Raw genomic sequence first — 13,047 nt, 5'->3', positions numbered from 1 at the left:
TAATCCATATGGCTTTTCAGCAGACGAAAAACTGAGTCCATGTGTATGAACTCTTGGCTCGCAGAAAGCCGATTTGGTACACCAGAGGTCAGAGACGCGTTTTGGGTGGGAACAACTTCAGCCCTGACAATGATGCCAAGAAAAGCGCACGTTTTGAATACTAATTAATAATGCACAAGTTTGTGACATGCTTCTGAATGTTAATCATTCCTAATCTCTCATTTTCCTCCATTTGTCGCTTTTGGCAACGATGGCAAAGCGGAGGTGTGCAATTTCATTAATTTCAGCGCAATTTCACGTCATGCTTTTGTTTAGTTTATGGCTTAAAGTGTATAGCAGAAGAGGGGAACTTATCAGCCTTTCTGTTTCCTTAATGAAAAATTCACCGGAGGAAAATTGCCCGTAAAATGACTTGGGATCTTTTGATGTTGGAATTGCCAAATAAAACGACAGAGGAATGGCATTATCTCATGGTATTATCGAAAGATTGAGGAACATTCCTTGAGTGTGCCATGCAAGGGTTATCGGAGTTGCGATAGAAGCCGTTGGAGTGGCTTATCAGACTCAACAGCAGGTGTAATTAAATTTTCCTCTCTCTCTTCAATCGGATGGCCACTGATTGCAATCGAGTGATTTTCCCTCTCTATCTGTCCGAGCACTTTTCCTCTCCTCAATGTCAAGTTACTTAACTTTGGCTTTTTTAATTGGATCCGTCAATAAACTCCCGAATACACACTCGGCATTATGTACATTTTAGACACTGCGACACATAACAATGTCGCATGTACACAAAACCTCGTGATCGAGTATGTCTCTCTGCAATAATAAGTAGAATAAATACTCGTTATTAAAATTGCTTCTGCTTGGATGAGGCGCTTGGAAGGCGGGAAAGATACTCTTGATTGCGTTGTCTTCTGCAACTGGCAGCGTTATAAAAGAAATACACAAATATTGACATTAATTAGTCGGCATTAATTAATGATTTTTTTGGGCTCCGGATGATCATGCCAGAAGTATCATTCTGCTTCTCGATATTTTATGCTGCGGGCTTCAAACTCGGGGTCAATCTGTGCGAGAATCGGAATATTTTATATTGTTATTGATTGCGAATATTTCTCATATAAATCGAAACTGAGGTCTCTGTGCTGCGCATTCCTTACATTTTAAGAAGGTTTTCTGAGAGCCAACTAGAAAATGTATGATCAAAAGTCTACTTTGTAATAACTCCACTAACTTTTAACGATAGACAAGATCATGATAATCTCCCTGTGCCACTCTTGGGCTCCTCCGGGTGCCATGTGGCTGTGCCCTATCGAGAACATCTCCTCGTCACATGGGTGGAAAAAATTGTGATGCAAAACACGAGAGCTAATTAATTTTAATGGCTTTGAGAGCAACAAAGTGCTGAAGATTTGCCCAAAACAACAAACAGACCAAATGAACTCCAGCTGCCAATGAATGTAAATTGAATTTCCTTGGATTTTTCCTTATATTTCACCTAGTTTTTTATATATACAATATATATTGATTTTCATTCTCTTAGTCACAATACTTGAGCTATTTACACAAGAGTTTGAGAAATACTTCACTCACATACTCTTTTATAAATTGTTACATTGGGTGTTTTTTCTCTCTTCTTCTTGGAACAGTATCATTATGTGTATGAACAACAATATAAATTTTACCAGAGTCTCCCCATGGATAAAATTCCCTCTCTACCCTCAAAAATCGATTATAATTCACTGTTATTGTTAGTTGATTGATTTAATTTCATGTTCCTTTATCATAGTGTGTGGCTTTCATCGTTTATAAATTGGAAGGGTTAAAAATTGCCATTCTATTCACACCACTGCAAATGCTCTCTCCCCATACCTGGCACACAAGATTGTTTTGAAAGCCCTCGTGCAGCGTAATTAACAGAATAAAGTCAATAAGCGCTATTGAAAGCTCTTACCAAATTTTCCCCCAATGCATCATCATTATTATTATCCTGTAAATCATTTGACTATTTGCCAGACAATGAGTTTTATTCAATATTTAATGTGGGCCTCACACTGGTTCCCAATCAAGTTAATTTCGGGCGAATCAAGTGAAGGGAAAATTGAGAAAATTAATTTGTACACTGTCTGTCTGCTACTCTTGCGGAAAATGGTGATTGAAGGCAGATAAATGGAATGATTATTTGATCAAAAGAAGAAGATTCGTGCACAGTTGTATGAGTTTTCATCTGGAAGTTTTTTGAGGGCTTTTAGCCTTAGTTTAACAATATGGTATAATAAAATGCTCAACTAAAATGTCCAGCGTATGCATTAAGAACGATTCCAGTGATTTGAATAGAAGGAATACATTTATGTTTATTTTATATTAATTCACTCTCTTCTCATGTCCTTTTCTCAATTTTTCCTCTTTCTCCTATTCAGTTTCCCATCTGCTACACTATTAATTGCAAAATCCATTTAACATTGAGTATTTTTTTTAAGAACGCCTCCGTAAATATTCTCGCCTTTGCTCTTCACTTTCGTCACATTAAATATTTCGATAAATGGATTTACCACTCCATAGAATCTCCTCAACTAAATGACTCTTGTAAACGGAAAAAACACACAATAGAATTTCCATAGTAATATTTCAGTTTTTCTTTTCTATGTCAACAGAAGAAATATAAACGAATTGATCTCATCTATATTTCTCACTATATAGGAATATTTGTTCAGTGTCTTTTTTCGAAAAATTATGTACTCAATCAATTCCAAATGTTACAACACTATTAACACTCTCACACATTAGGATTAAAACCTCCTCGACATTGAGAAAATTGTCTAATCTTTTCACATCGAATCTCACTTCTTCACCGCACTCAGCGTGAGAAATAGGACAATTATTAGGCTAAACTTTGCTTTAGTTAAGCAGCAAACTTGATTGTTTTTTGAAGAAAGAAGTTCGCTCTTCAGATAAGTAGGCGGGGCATTGGTGTGGGCGGGACTTCTTTTATCAACAACATTTCTCTTCGCCGTTTGACTAAAGCAAAAGTATTTCAATTATTATTTAATTATGCTTGTCTTGGCTAAAATCACACACACAGTTTCATATCAATTTGATTTGACGACAGCGTTCTGATAGCTGTCAGGAGAATTCAGGGAATCACACGGATATCTCCTGGATTTGAACACGCTTCTTACTAGAGCCGGGAGCCTGGCTAGCGCCACCCTGTTGGCGCAGAATGCCGACGCCGTGGAAGAGCTTGGGCGGCGGCGGCGGATCTGGGATGTCCAGGCTGCCGTCCGGCTGGATGTCCGTCTCGGTGACCTCAGTGCTAACATCCTGCGAAGGCGGGCGGTCGCTCTGGGTGCCCTGGTTGCAGTGACTGGCCTGGCTGGTGTGCGGACAGTCCGTTTGCTGACTCGTGGAGAAAATCTGAGGCACATGGGTCGGCAGCTCATGTGGCGAGGACCGCTTGCACTCTGGCACGCGCAGGCTGCTGGACGTGGAACTGTTGGCCGGGGAGCACTGGTAGTCCTGAAGATAAGAGAACAAAGTTAATTCTTACCATTCTCAGAAAGTTATACGTTAAACGATAAAATTTATTCTAATTTGCTCACCTGAAGCTCCACATCGCAGAACTTCTTCTCGCCCGTTGAGCCGTCAAAAGATAGTTCCACGAAGCTGCCGGTGCGAGGTTGCTGATGAAAGTGATGGTGATGGAAGTGGAATCCCGGTGGCAGGCTCTGCAGACTGCCTTTGCGACTGTGTCCTTTGAGGGTAGGAGAAAGCGGCGTCTCCGCTTCGAATAGCTCCTCCTTGCGTTTTGCATCCCCTGCACGCTTCTCGCGCTGATAGTAAATGCCGGCGAAGATGAGAATGTTGAGGAGCAGCAAGAAACAACCCACGGCGATGGTGATGGTAAGTGCGGTAGTGTAACTATGGAATTGACTATTGGCTAAGCGGCGGAGCAGATTGTTGCCCTCCTGAATTACCGGCTCTTGTTGCTGATGCGGCCGTGTAGCCGCGATTGTTGGCACTACCGTGGCGTTTGGTGGGCAATCTGAGATTGGAAACATGTGAGTTGAACATAAATCTCTCTGCTTAATATTTTCCAGGAAATTATTCAGGGAAAAAACAACTTCAAATGTAAAATTCCGTCTGTTACCAATTTCGAGCACAAACAGCACTGAATTTTCCAATTTCCTAAAAATTATCTCTAAACCATTGAAAACACGCAAAATGAGTCAATATTGAGGAGGTTCAAATGCCATGTATAACACACATTATTTGTATTTTTAGACTAAATTATTCATACGCAAAAAGGCGATGAATAAATTTTGAAACGGGAAATATCCGGTGAAAAATTCGCCATGCAGAGAATTCCTCAGCAAAAATTTCACTCCCCCAACTGTCTCCACTCCCACGAAACATTCCGATGCAAATATTTGCACATTCTCTGCAGAAGCCCTGAATATTTGAGCATGGTTCGATTTTGCACATGCAAATCACACTCAACAGTGAATCCTAAAAGGACTCCCTTGAGCCTCACCACTTTTAGTCACCTTGTAAAAGGAATTAACTGCAAAATGCTTGTTGATGTGGCTCAATTCGTCACTATTGTTCCATTTTCTACCCTCAAGTCACCGGAAAATATTTGTGTTTTAATTACTTCTTCGGGGAATTTTCCAAAATACGTTATAATCATATATTTCATATTGAATCATTACAATTGTACCTTTAATTTGATAGCACACAATTGTATAAAATTTCACGGAAAGTGTGCCAAAAAATATTCCACAGGCAAATGCAAATTCCCAATGCTGGATTTATAGGATTTTCATTTATCCACTCCACAGCACACATTTTTCCAATCAACACGAATTTCCCTAGCAGAAATTTCAGCAAAATAGCCCCAAAACCCACACTTCTAAGCCAGCGGGCGAATGTTGAATTGCATAAAAAATGTAATGGTCCAAGTCAAGGATATTGCAGCAATAACTCTCGAAATAATATCATATACAGCAAATTTATTGCTCCACTCTGGCCGGGCAGTTTAAGGGAAGATTCGCGCACAAGAACTTTTCCTCCGCGTGGTGAGAAAAGTACGCGAAGAAGCACTAAAAAGAAGCTTCACGGGGCAATTTTGCTCGCGAGTGGAAAGTCAGCTTGGGAAGAATCAATTAACCCATTAAGGGCGCTCTTTTGCGACACAATTGCCATTTCAAATGGAAAGAAACTTTAGGGAAATTGCGGCGCGAAGGGCAAAAGATCGTGCACATTTGTGAAAGTGGGAAATGATTTTGAATTGAATTTGAGCCGCAGTGATAAATCTATTGGGATGAAATGAGAGCTTTAAAGCTTTCAAGTGGGCTAAAGTGTGTGGAAATTAATTCAGTATTCATGTTGATTTATGTATACGCTAGAAAATTATTCAATGACTGTGACTGAGAGTAAAAAATCAATACAAAATTTAATAAATAACAAATAAAATTACCCAAAAATGATTATTAATTATCGCAATGCTTATAATTTCATTTCCATGTTTTCATTTTAAAATTTTCACCGAATATTATACATTTATGATGACTCGTAAGATATTTAATAGTATTTTATTTCAATATTTATGACAAACTCCATATTAAAAATGCTTAAAATTCACTTTATTGTGAAGTACTTTTAAATTCTTTTTTAGTCTTTTCATAAAACTGAGCGGAATTCATCTGTCTCATTCAAAATTACCTATATCTTTAACACAGTTTACACAAAGAATTTTATCGTTTTGAAAATTCTAATCTCGTCATAAAAGATGACATTTTTTCAAAATTTTGAAAAAATATCACAATGAGATGCTTCTGATTAAAAAAATATGTCCAATAATATGACAAAACGTTGACTGTTTGTGAACTGCATATGATTTCATATTCAGCTCAATATCAGTGGCTAAATTGAAGTGTTTATGAACATCACTATATGGTCATCGCTCTCACAGGCGTAACATAATTTTTACGATTCGCATATACACACTTAATATGGAAATACGCACTTAATGCATATTGCAGGCTTTGGTTCACAGGCTAATAGGAGTGTCATGTGGAAAATGATTAATTCTCCCAAATATGCATCTCAATCACTTGCAAATTCTCCATTCTCTGAGCACTATTTACGTGAAACTCTCATTAATTCATGCATGAACTATTGTTGTAATTGAATGGGTGTTTTGAAGAGGAAAGGTGCTTCTATTTAGAGAGTGTGGATTGAGCATAAAGTTCAGCACACGCACAACTCAGGTTTTATTGTTGAGAAGACATGTTGGTATTTTTTCATGGAGTAAAAATCAAATAAAATACGTTTAATATCTGTTGTTTTGCGATGATTTGTTGGGAATTTAATACATAATTGATAATTGCACTGAATTGTTAGGTGATCAATTAATTAGTGTGGGTGTATGAAGGATTTATTGATTGGAAAAGTTGTCAGTACAATATCTCCTCAGTACGCAGTGTGTATAAATTCCATCCTTATCAACTAAGTTATGCTGATAAATGGCGCTGAAAATTATCATATCACCCACACCGAGCTGGCCATTCCCACACTGTGAAAATTTGCAAGTATCATGGCTGTGCGAATAGAGATGAAAAGGAGTGCAAAATTTCCACATTTCTCCTGATATTTGGGTATGTCATGGGGGAGAGTTTAAAACTTCCGGTAGCTTTATTATTACAATTCCCAACGCGTCGAGGAATTTTCCATCCCCATCGGCGAAGATGAGATGAGAGCCAAAAGTTGCAAATGACGAAAATATGGGCCTCACAGACTGCAAATTGCCATAGATTATGATAAATTGTTGGCAGTTGACAGCGGAAGTGAATATGAATTCCTTCAAAAACTGACAGTAGGATGAATAAGAGGTGGTATTAATTGCATTTCGCACCATTTATTATTATTTACGTGCAGTTCTGTGGAATTATTTCCATTCATTACGCAATATCAACTTCATGAGTGCGATTTCATGAACTGTATTTGATTCATTTAACCGCTCGATCTACAGTTGGTCTCCAATTTGATAACATTGTTTTGTGCTGAAAGCCATAATTAATTAGCTCTCTGATATATAATTTTATTATTGTTACAGTAAACTTTACTCATTATAACTCTATTTCCTCTGCATTTGTCATGTGAAAGATGTTCAACTCTTTTCTTCAGCAGGAGTCGAATTAATCGCATTCAGTCTAGAGGTCAAATGAGGAAATTCCTGCAAGTTCTATATCTACCAATAAATTTTCCGAAGAGGAAAAATATTGCAGACCACATTGTGGGCGACACAGTAAACAATTCCGTACCCCAAGTGCTCTTCTTTTCTCTCCTCCATCTCAAATGAGACAGAAAGTCGAATTCCTGGGTAAATAAACCACCCACAGCCACCCTAAATTCCACTTGAAATCCTCCTCTCATTACGGGTGAAACTTTCTGTTATCTTTGGACCACCCTGCGGGCGCCCGGCCGCCCCAGAGCCGTCACTGTTCCTGATTATTAATTCTCACGTTGCGCACAAGAATTACCTGTGGTCGTGTGAAGTGACGTAGCGTTTGATGGCGATGCTGTGCTCATTGTCGCTTTCAAGACACTCGATTTTGTGGCGACACTCGATGTGGCTGCATTGAGTTCCGTTTTCACTGCAGGTGTTGCCGGTCTATGGAGTGATTGTGGTCGAACAATTCCTGCCAAAAGCAAAACCACACAATTATCCTCTGCAATCATTGTCCAATTTCCCTTTCATCCACTCGCCAATCCGCCAAATCAGGCGTCGGCGGCAAAAAAGCCCAACATCACCACCATAATTGTAAATTAAAGCTAATTTTACATGAAAGTTCCACCGAGAACAAATACCTTATTTGAATAATTAATGCGCGTGTCCTTTTTCCCCACGGATTATTGACTAACCAATGTGCAACAATGGCAACAATATAAATTTGTTTAGACAAATTGAGCGTAATTGCAATGTACTTTTCAGTGCGAAATTACATTATTTGGTTTATTTTTCCTGTTTATCATAAGGGAAAATTATTGTGCAAGCCTCGGCGCAAGCTTGAAATTACAATCAACTTTTTATATTATCAGAAGAAAAACACAAAATGCCCAGTTTTCCCATAATGTATTATACATCTAACTGAATTTCTATTAAATTTATCGAAATTTTTTTCCTTGGAACATAATGGCAAACCTTCTTAGTAAGATCCTGACAATATCTTAGCAGAAAATAAACGGGAAAATTGTCTCAATAAACTCTTAAAAGTAGACCAGTATTATGCCCTTGATTGTGCTAAAAATTAAACATATTCTCATAAGTCTTAGCTTCTTCTTAATTGGATTCTGATGCTGTGCATGGAAGCTGAAAAATGCAACCAAAAGATATTCGTGTATATAATGAGAAATCAGTGAAATTGTGTCGCTTTTAAAAATAATTACAAGGCTCTTTCTCTGGGTCATTTCTTTGTGTTCATCCAAGTAATACTTTTAGTTTTCATTCTCCTTGCAACTTCCTCAGAGAAGAATGAAAAAAGCTCTCATCGCGCGAATTAATCCCGGAAGCGTCGCGACGGCTGTGCAATTATGAAAATGAATGGAATGTGCCGCGAATGGAGAGTCACCACAATTGTTCTTGGCTTTTCCTCTGCGACAAGAACTTTCGGGCGATGCTAGATAGTGGCTTGAAGATAATTAGGACTCACCGTCGTAATACTGTGCACTCTCCTCGAGAAAATGATGGTGGCGCATTGATAATTCCGTGGCATCGCCGGAGTGGAGCTGCGGTATTAGGCTGAGCCACATGGATAATTTGTGACCCCGATAGTGATTGCGAGCCTCCACTTTGCTCCCTGTGGAAAAAAGAGTCGTCAGATGGGGAGAAAAACATGGCATTTTCGTGGGGAGGTGATAAAAAGGTGGAAAATTTATCTCTGGCGTGCGTTTTCACGAGCAGGATCATTTGTAAAATTTACCAAGTTCGAGATACAGTTGATTGATTGCGTCGTATGTGTCCCAGAAAGGCGCCTCCTCACCCACCAGCTCGTCCATGCGATCCCGTCTGCCTCTCTGCTCTTCAACGTTGTCACTGCCATCGTCTTCTGTGCTGAAGCTTCTGACTTTCCTCTTAAATTTGCTGCTTCTCAGGCGCTCCCGAATCTCTTCGGCGTTCGCCATGGGCAGCGGGCCATTGGGATTCCTGTACAAACAAACACAACAATTTGCATCCACTTGGGTGGTCAGTCATCCGGGAAAATCCCCCAAATTCTCACCCAAAAGAGGCGAAATTTGTCAAATAGTGCACCAACATCTTGCTGATTCGCACGTCCTCTTTGGTGTAGTTGTATGGAAAGAGCGGGGATAATGGAAGTCCTAGACAAAAAGGCACATCTTCACCTCGAACCGAACCAGTGCGCTGCGAGAGAGAAAGTGAGATGTGAAGGCGGACAAAGGTCAGAGAGTCTCTGGGATTATTATTTCAGAAAGCATCCTCTGGAGGCTTTAAAGTCTCTCCGGGGAGTGCAAAAACGCCTATGAGGAAATTTTAATTAAAATTATTATCTTATCTGGACAATTTAAATCCACCCCGAGAATAGTCCCTTTTCTCCCGTTGTCATTGATCTCAAGGAAGGCAAGTTAGCCGCCTTGGTGTACGCTATTATCAATCATATGCATTGTCTGCAATTATATTTTACTTTCATAAAATCACAACGGAGTCAAGATTAAAAGCTCGTGGTTTCGGATGAAATATTATTTCATTAATTTTTTGCTCTGTGCTTTAACTAAGCTCTTCCTATGTTTGACGCTCTCTGTGGAATTCATTACCGAGGAATATTCTCTTATCCTACAAATATCCCATTATTCCTCTAATGTGTGGTGTACTAATCCCTTTGTGGATTGCGTTTCCCTGCCGTTTATGCACTTTTCTCGGCATCGTGGAACATTTATCTTCTCTGTCTCTTCACCGTTTTTTGCCCAGGCGCGTGAACAATCTGGTTGAGCAACCACGCGAGTAGAAAAAGGATCTTATATTGATTAAATGGGTGAATTTCGCCGAGCAGAAGCCTAATTGGGAATGCTAGGGAGAATAGTGTTGGAATCTCAGCATTTTCTCCACTGTGTTTTTCCTTGGCTGTTGCCACTTTCGTGTGGAAGCGCCACATTCACTATTCAGTGAGAGGCTTAAGCGGTTTGCGGAGAGTGAGTGAGAACGCCTTTAAATCCCACCCACTTACACAACAAAACTATTTTCTTAGAGCTCTACCGCCCCATAAATCGTCGAATTTAGAAGGTGTACAGAGTTTCTTTCACGGCTTTAAGGGCTCTCTCTCACTCTTTCGCGTACTTTTAGCGATGGGAAATGAACTCCTTAAGAAGCTTTCACTGAATTTTTTCCCCGCTGCTGAATGATATGCTTTTCACAAGAGGCGCTCTAGAATTTCAATAATTAATTTCGCCAAAGGACGAAAAAGGTGAACGCTCGCGGTAAAATAGGAGAATTTTCATTAAATATTCACCCTCAAAGGCGGTGAAGAGGGAGAATGTGTGGTTTTCCCTCTACTTTTTGGATGCTCCATCGTGCAGAAAATTGCAAGATTGTGTGCACTAATTTAAGAGTGACACTCTCAGCTTTCACGAATCCACCGTAAATTTTTCTCACCACGGGATTTGCCCAATAAATTGTCCGCCGTGGAAATTCTCTTCCGCCTTGTACGTCTTTAAAATTCCCTCCCAATAGTGTGCATTTCTCTTGGAGGAAGAACACCATTCCCATACTTCCGACTTGATGTGTCTGGAAAAATTCCTCCCGCGGAAATATCGTGGGCGGATTTTTTATCCTTTTTTGCTGGACTCGTGATACAAGAGAGGAAAGAAGAGCGGTTTTCCGTGGAGAGATAATCGATAAAATGAAAGTGAAACGAGAAGGGCTTGTCGAAAATTGATTGAAAGTTATGGAAAGGGGTTCATAATTGAGAAAGGGATTCACAACTTTGATGCACACAAAGAAGAATTTCCCAATTGAGTTCGGAAAAAGCGCGGAAAACTTTTCACCCAGCTAATTGTTAATCTCCCCGTTCCGAGAAAGGGCGCGAGCTTCATATCTCTAATCTGGATTGGCGAGGGAAGGTCGATTTTGGCGGAGATACGCATTTTATTGGTTTGCTGATGAATAATGAAAGCATCTCAGGATGTTTATAGGCACTCTATCGAGTTACTTCCTCCACGACTCACTCTTATCTTCAGTGATTTATCAAAGCTGAAAAGGTGCTAAAGATGATGCTTATATTTTCAATTACACCGAATATCGTAATGGGATTTTTCTGGGCTTCGGGAAATTGCCCGGAATTGAGGTGAAATGTGAGAATTTATGTGCCTACTTTCATAGGTGAAAGCCGGAACTTGATAACCTATTAAAATTAACAATGTTCAATACTAATACAATTGCTTTCGGATGCCTTCCGCAGTCGGGAATTCTGAATGGATATCCTTCGAATGATATAAAGTGAATTAAGCTTGCTAAGAGAGTAATTCAACAGGTTGAAGCATTCCTATTAAGTATTTAAATGGAGCCGATTGATAAATTTAATACAGAACGAGGAAATTTATTTATAAATGGGAAAGCATGTTCATTTAATTTGGCAGTCGAACATATTTTCGCGGTAGAATACATGGAGATAATCATTGGCTAAGTTAGTTTCCATTTAGGAAAATCAGTACAAAAAACATGAAATGGCGAACAACTATATTAAAATTCTGACACGGGGACATATTGGAGAATTCTGGTAATAATGAACAGCATTATCAGTTATCTAACTCTTAGGCAACTCTTACTTGCGGAAAATCACGTTCGCCGGACTGATGCCTGAAATGGAGGAAGTAGGATCGTCCTCCGCGAAGACTGTGCATGTACCCAAGCCGGACGAGCGGCGCTGCGGTGTGGCCATCACTTAAGATATCAAGTGTCGCATCTCTCGCTCCTGTCGGATTCCGAGGCGGTCTCTCCCAATCTGTGTACTCGTTCTGCGGAAGCCCAAGAGACGGAGTCACTTTCTCAACAACTTCAAATATTGGGATGGCATTACCTTTAAAGCTGAATAAATTTCATTTAAGTGGTAGTGATAGATGTTCCGCACGTACGTTCTCAGGATGCGGTCCCTCCTTGTCTCGTTGAACCCGAACTCCAGGTCTTGGGCGCTAAGGTCCAGGTATGACTCTATCGAGGTGAGACCGAAGAGCAGCTCCCGACTTGGGAAGTCAGCCAACTCCAGTCCAGTGGTACTGATTTTAGTTTTTCCCATCAGGCCGAGAGGACAGCAATAAAATTTGAGGATATGCGATTGGGGGAAGGAGAAGAGATATAAGCCACAGTTCCGCACTATTTTATTGCCCCCATGGAGCTTATTATCCAGGAAATTGTGGAAAGTCATAAATTGAGTGGGGACTCACCTTGCCAGAGCGGATCCGGTGGGTAGGATCAAGGCATTTGTCACAGATGAGGTGGGATTTACGATGACCGTGCCATCGACAAATGGAGCAAATCCAGGAAGAAATCTTTAAGTGGAATTATGATTTTTTCTCAAGTACAAATTGTTTCCTCCTTAAGCCTATAAATTCATCTGACACAGACAGTGCGAAAGAAATGCGATTTTGGTTCCTTTCGCCTTGGGAAAAAAATCCTCCCCATGAATGATTTAATTAAGTTTTGACTCGAGGAATTCCAAATAATACTGAGAAAATTGCTTGAATAATTCCCAGTGTGTCTCCGCACATTTTCAGCGATATTTCTTCCGCTTCCAAATTTCCACACCCCCTCGCAAAAGCCTTCTTTTGACGAGAAATTTCATTACAACATCGCACCCTTGGTGCAAAAATCCCCCAATTTCCGTCTCAATTGTGAAACCCTCTTGATTTATATCCTCTTCACGCGAAAAATGTCGCCTCGTGCCTCGTTATTTATAAACAATTAGTGAAAATTAATCTCAAACTAACGCACAAAATTAAGTCGGAGAGAGAGTCTTGGCGCTGACAGGGAAGGACTGA

The 13,047-nt window shown here is 39.9% G+C and overlaps 1 protein-coding gene across 1 annotated transcript in view; it reads right to left on the bottom strand.

Annotated features, from left to right (window-relative positions):
* Positions 1-1,476: 1,476 nt before the first annotated feature.
* LOC132262439 (neuroligin-4, X-linked-like) overlaps positions 1,477-13,047 on the bottom strand; it is a 28,497-nt gene continuing 16,926 nt past the window's right edge. Inside the window, exons 9-17 of the mRNA XM_059761711.1 lie at positions 12,454-12,558; positions 12,090-12,285; positions 11,839-12,027; positions 9,279-9,421; positions 8,982-9,205; positions 8,712-8,858; positions 7,542-7,700; positions 3,600-4,042; positions 1,477-3,516 (exon numbers count right to left, since the gene is read on the bottom strand). Of these exons, the coding sequence (XP_059617694.1) occupies positions 3,142-3,516; positions 3,600-4,042; positions 7,542-7,700; positions 8,712-8,858; positions 8,982-9,205; positions 9,279-9,421; positions 11,839-12,027; positions 12,090-12,285; positions 12,454-12,558 (1,981 nt within the window). The 3' untranslated portion in view covers positions 1,477-3,141. The remainder of the gene's footprint in view (positions 3,517-3,599; positions 4,043-7,541; positions 7,701-8,711; positions 8,859-8,981; positions 9,206-9,278; positions 9,422-11,838; positions 12,028-12,089; positions 12,286-12,453; positions 12,559-13,047) is intronic.

Source organism: Phlebotomus argentipes, unplaced genomic scaffold (genome assembly GCF_947086385.1).
Source record: "Phlebotomus argentipes unplaced genomic scaffold, Phlebotomus argentipes genome assembly contig_15, whole genome shotgun sequence".
In the NCBI taxonomy this organism is placed as follows: domain Eukaryota; kingdom Metazoa; phylum Arthropoda; class Insecta; order Diptera; family Psychodidae; genus Phlebotomus; species Phlebotomus argentipes.
Note: the sequence above shows the minus strand (reverse complement) of the source record. Positions and strands in the feature narration are given on the sequence as shown.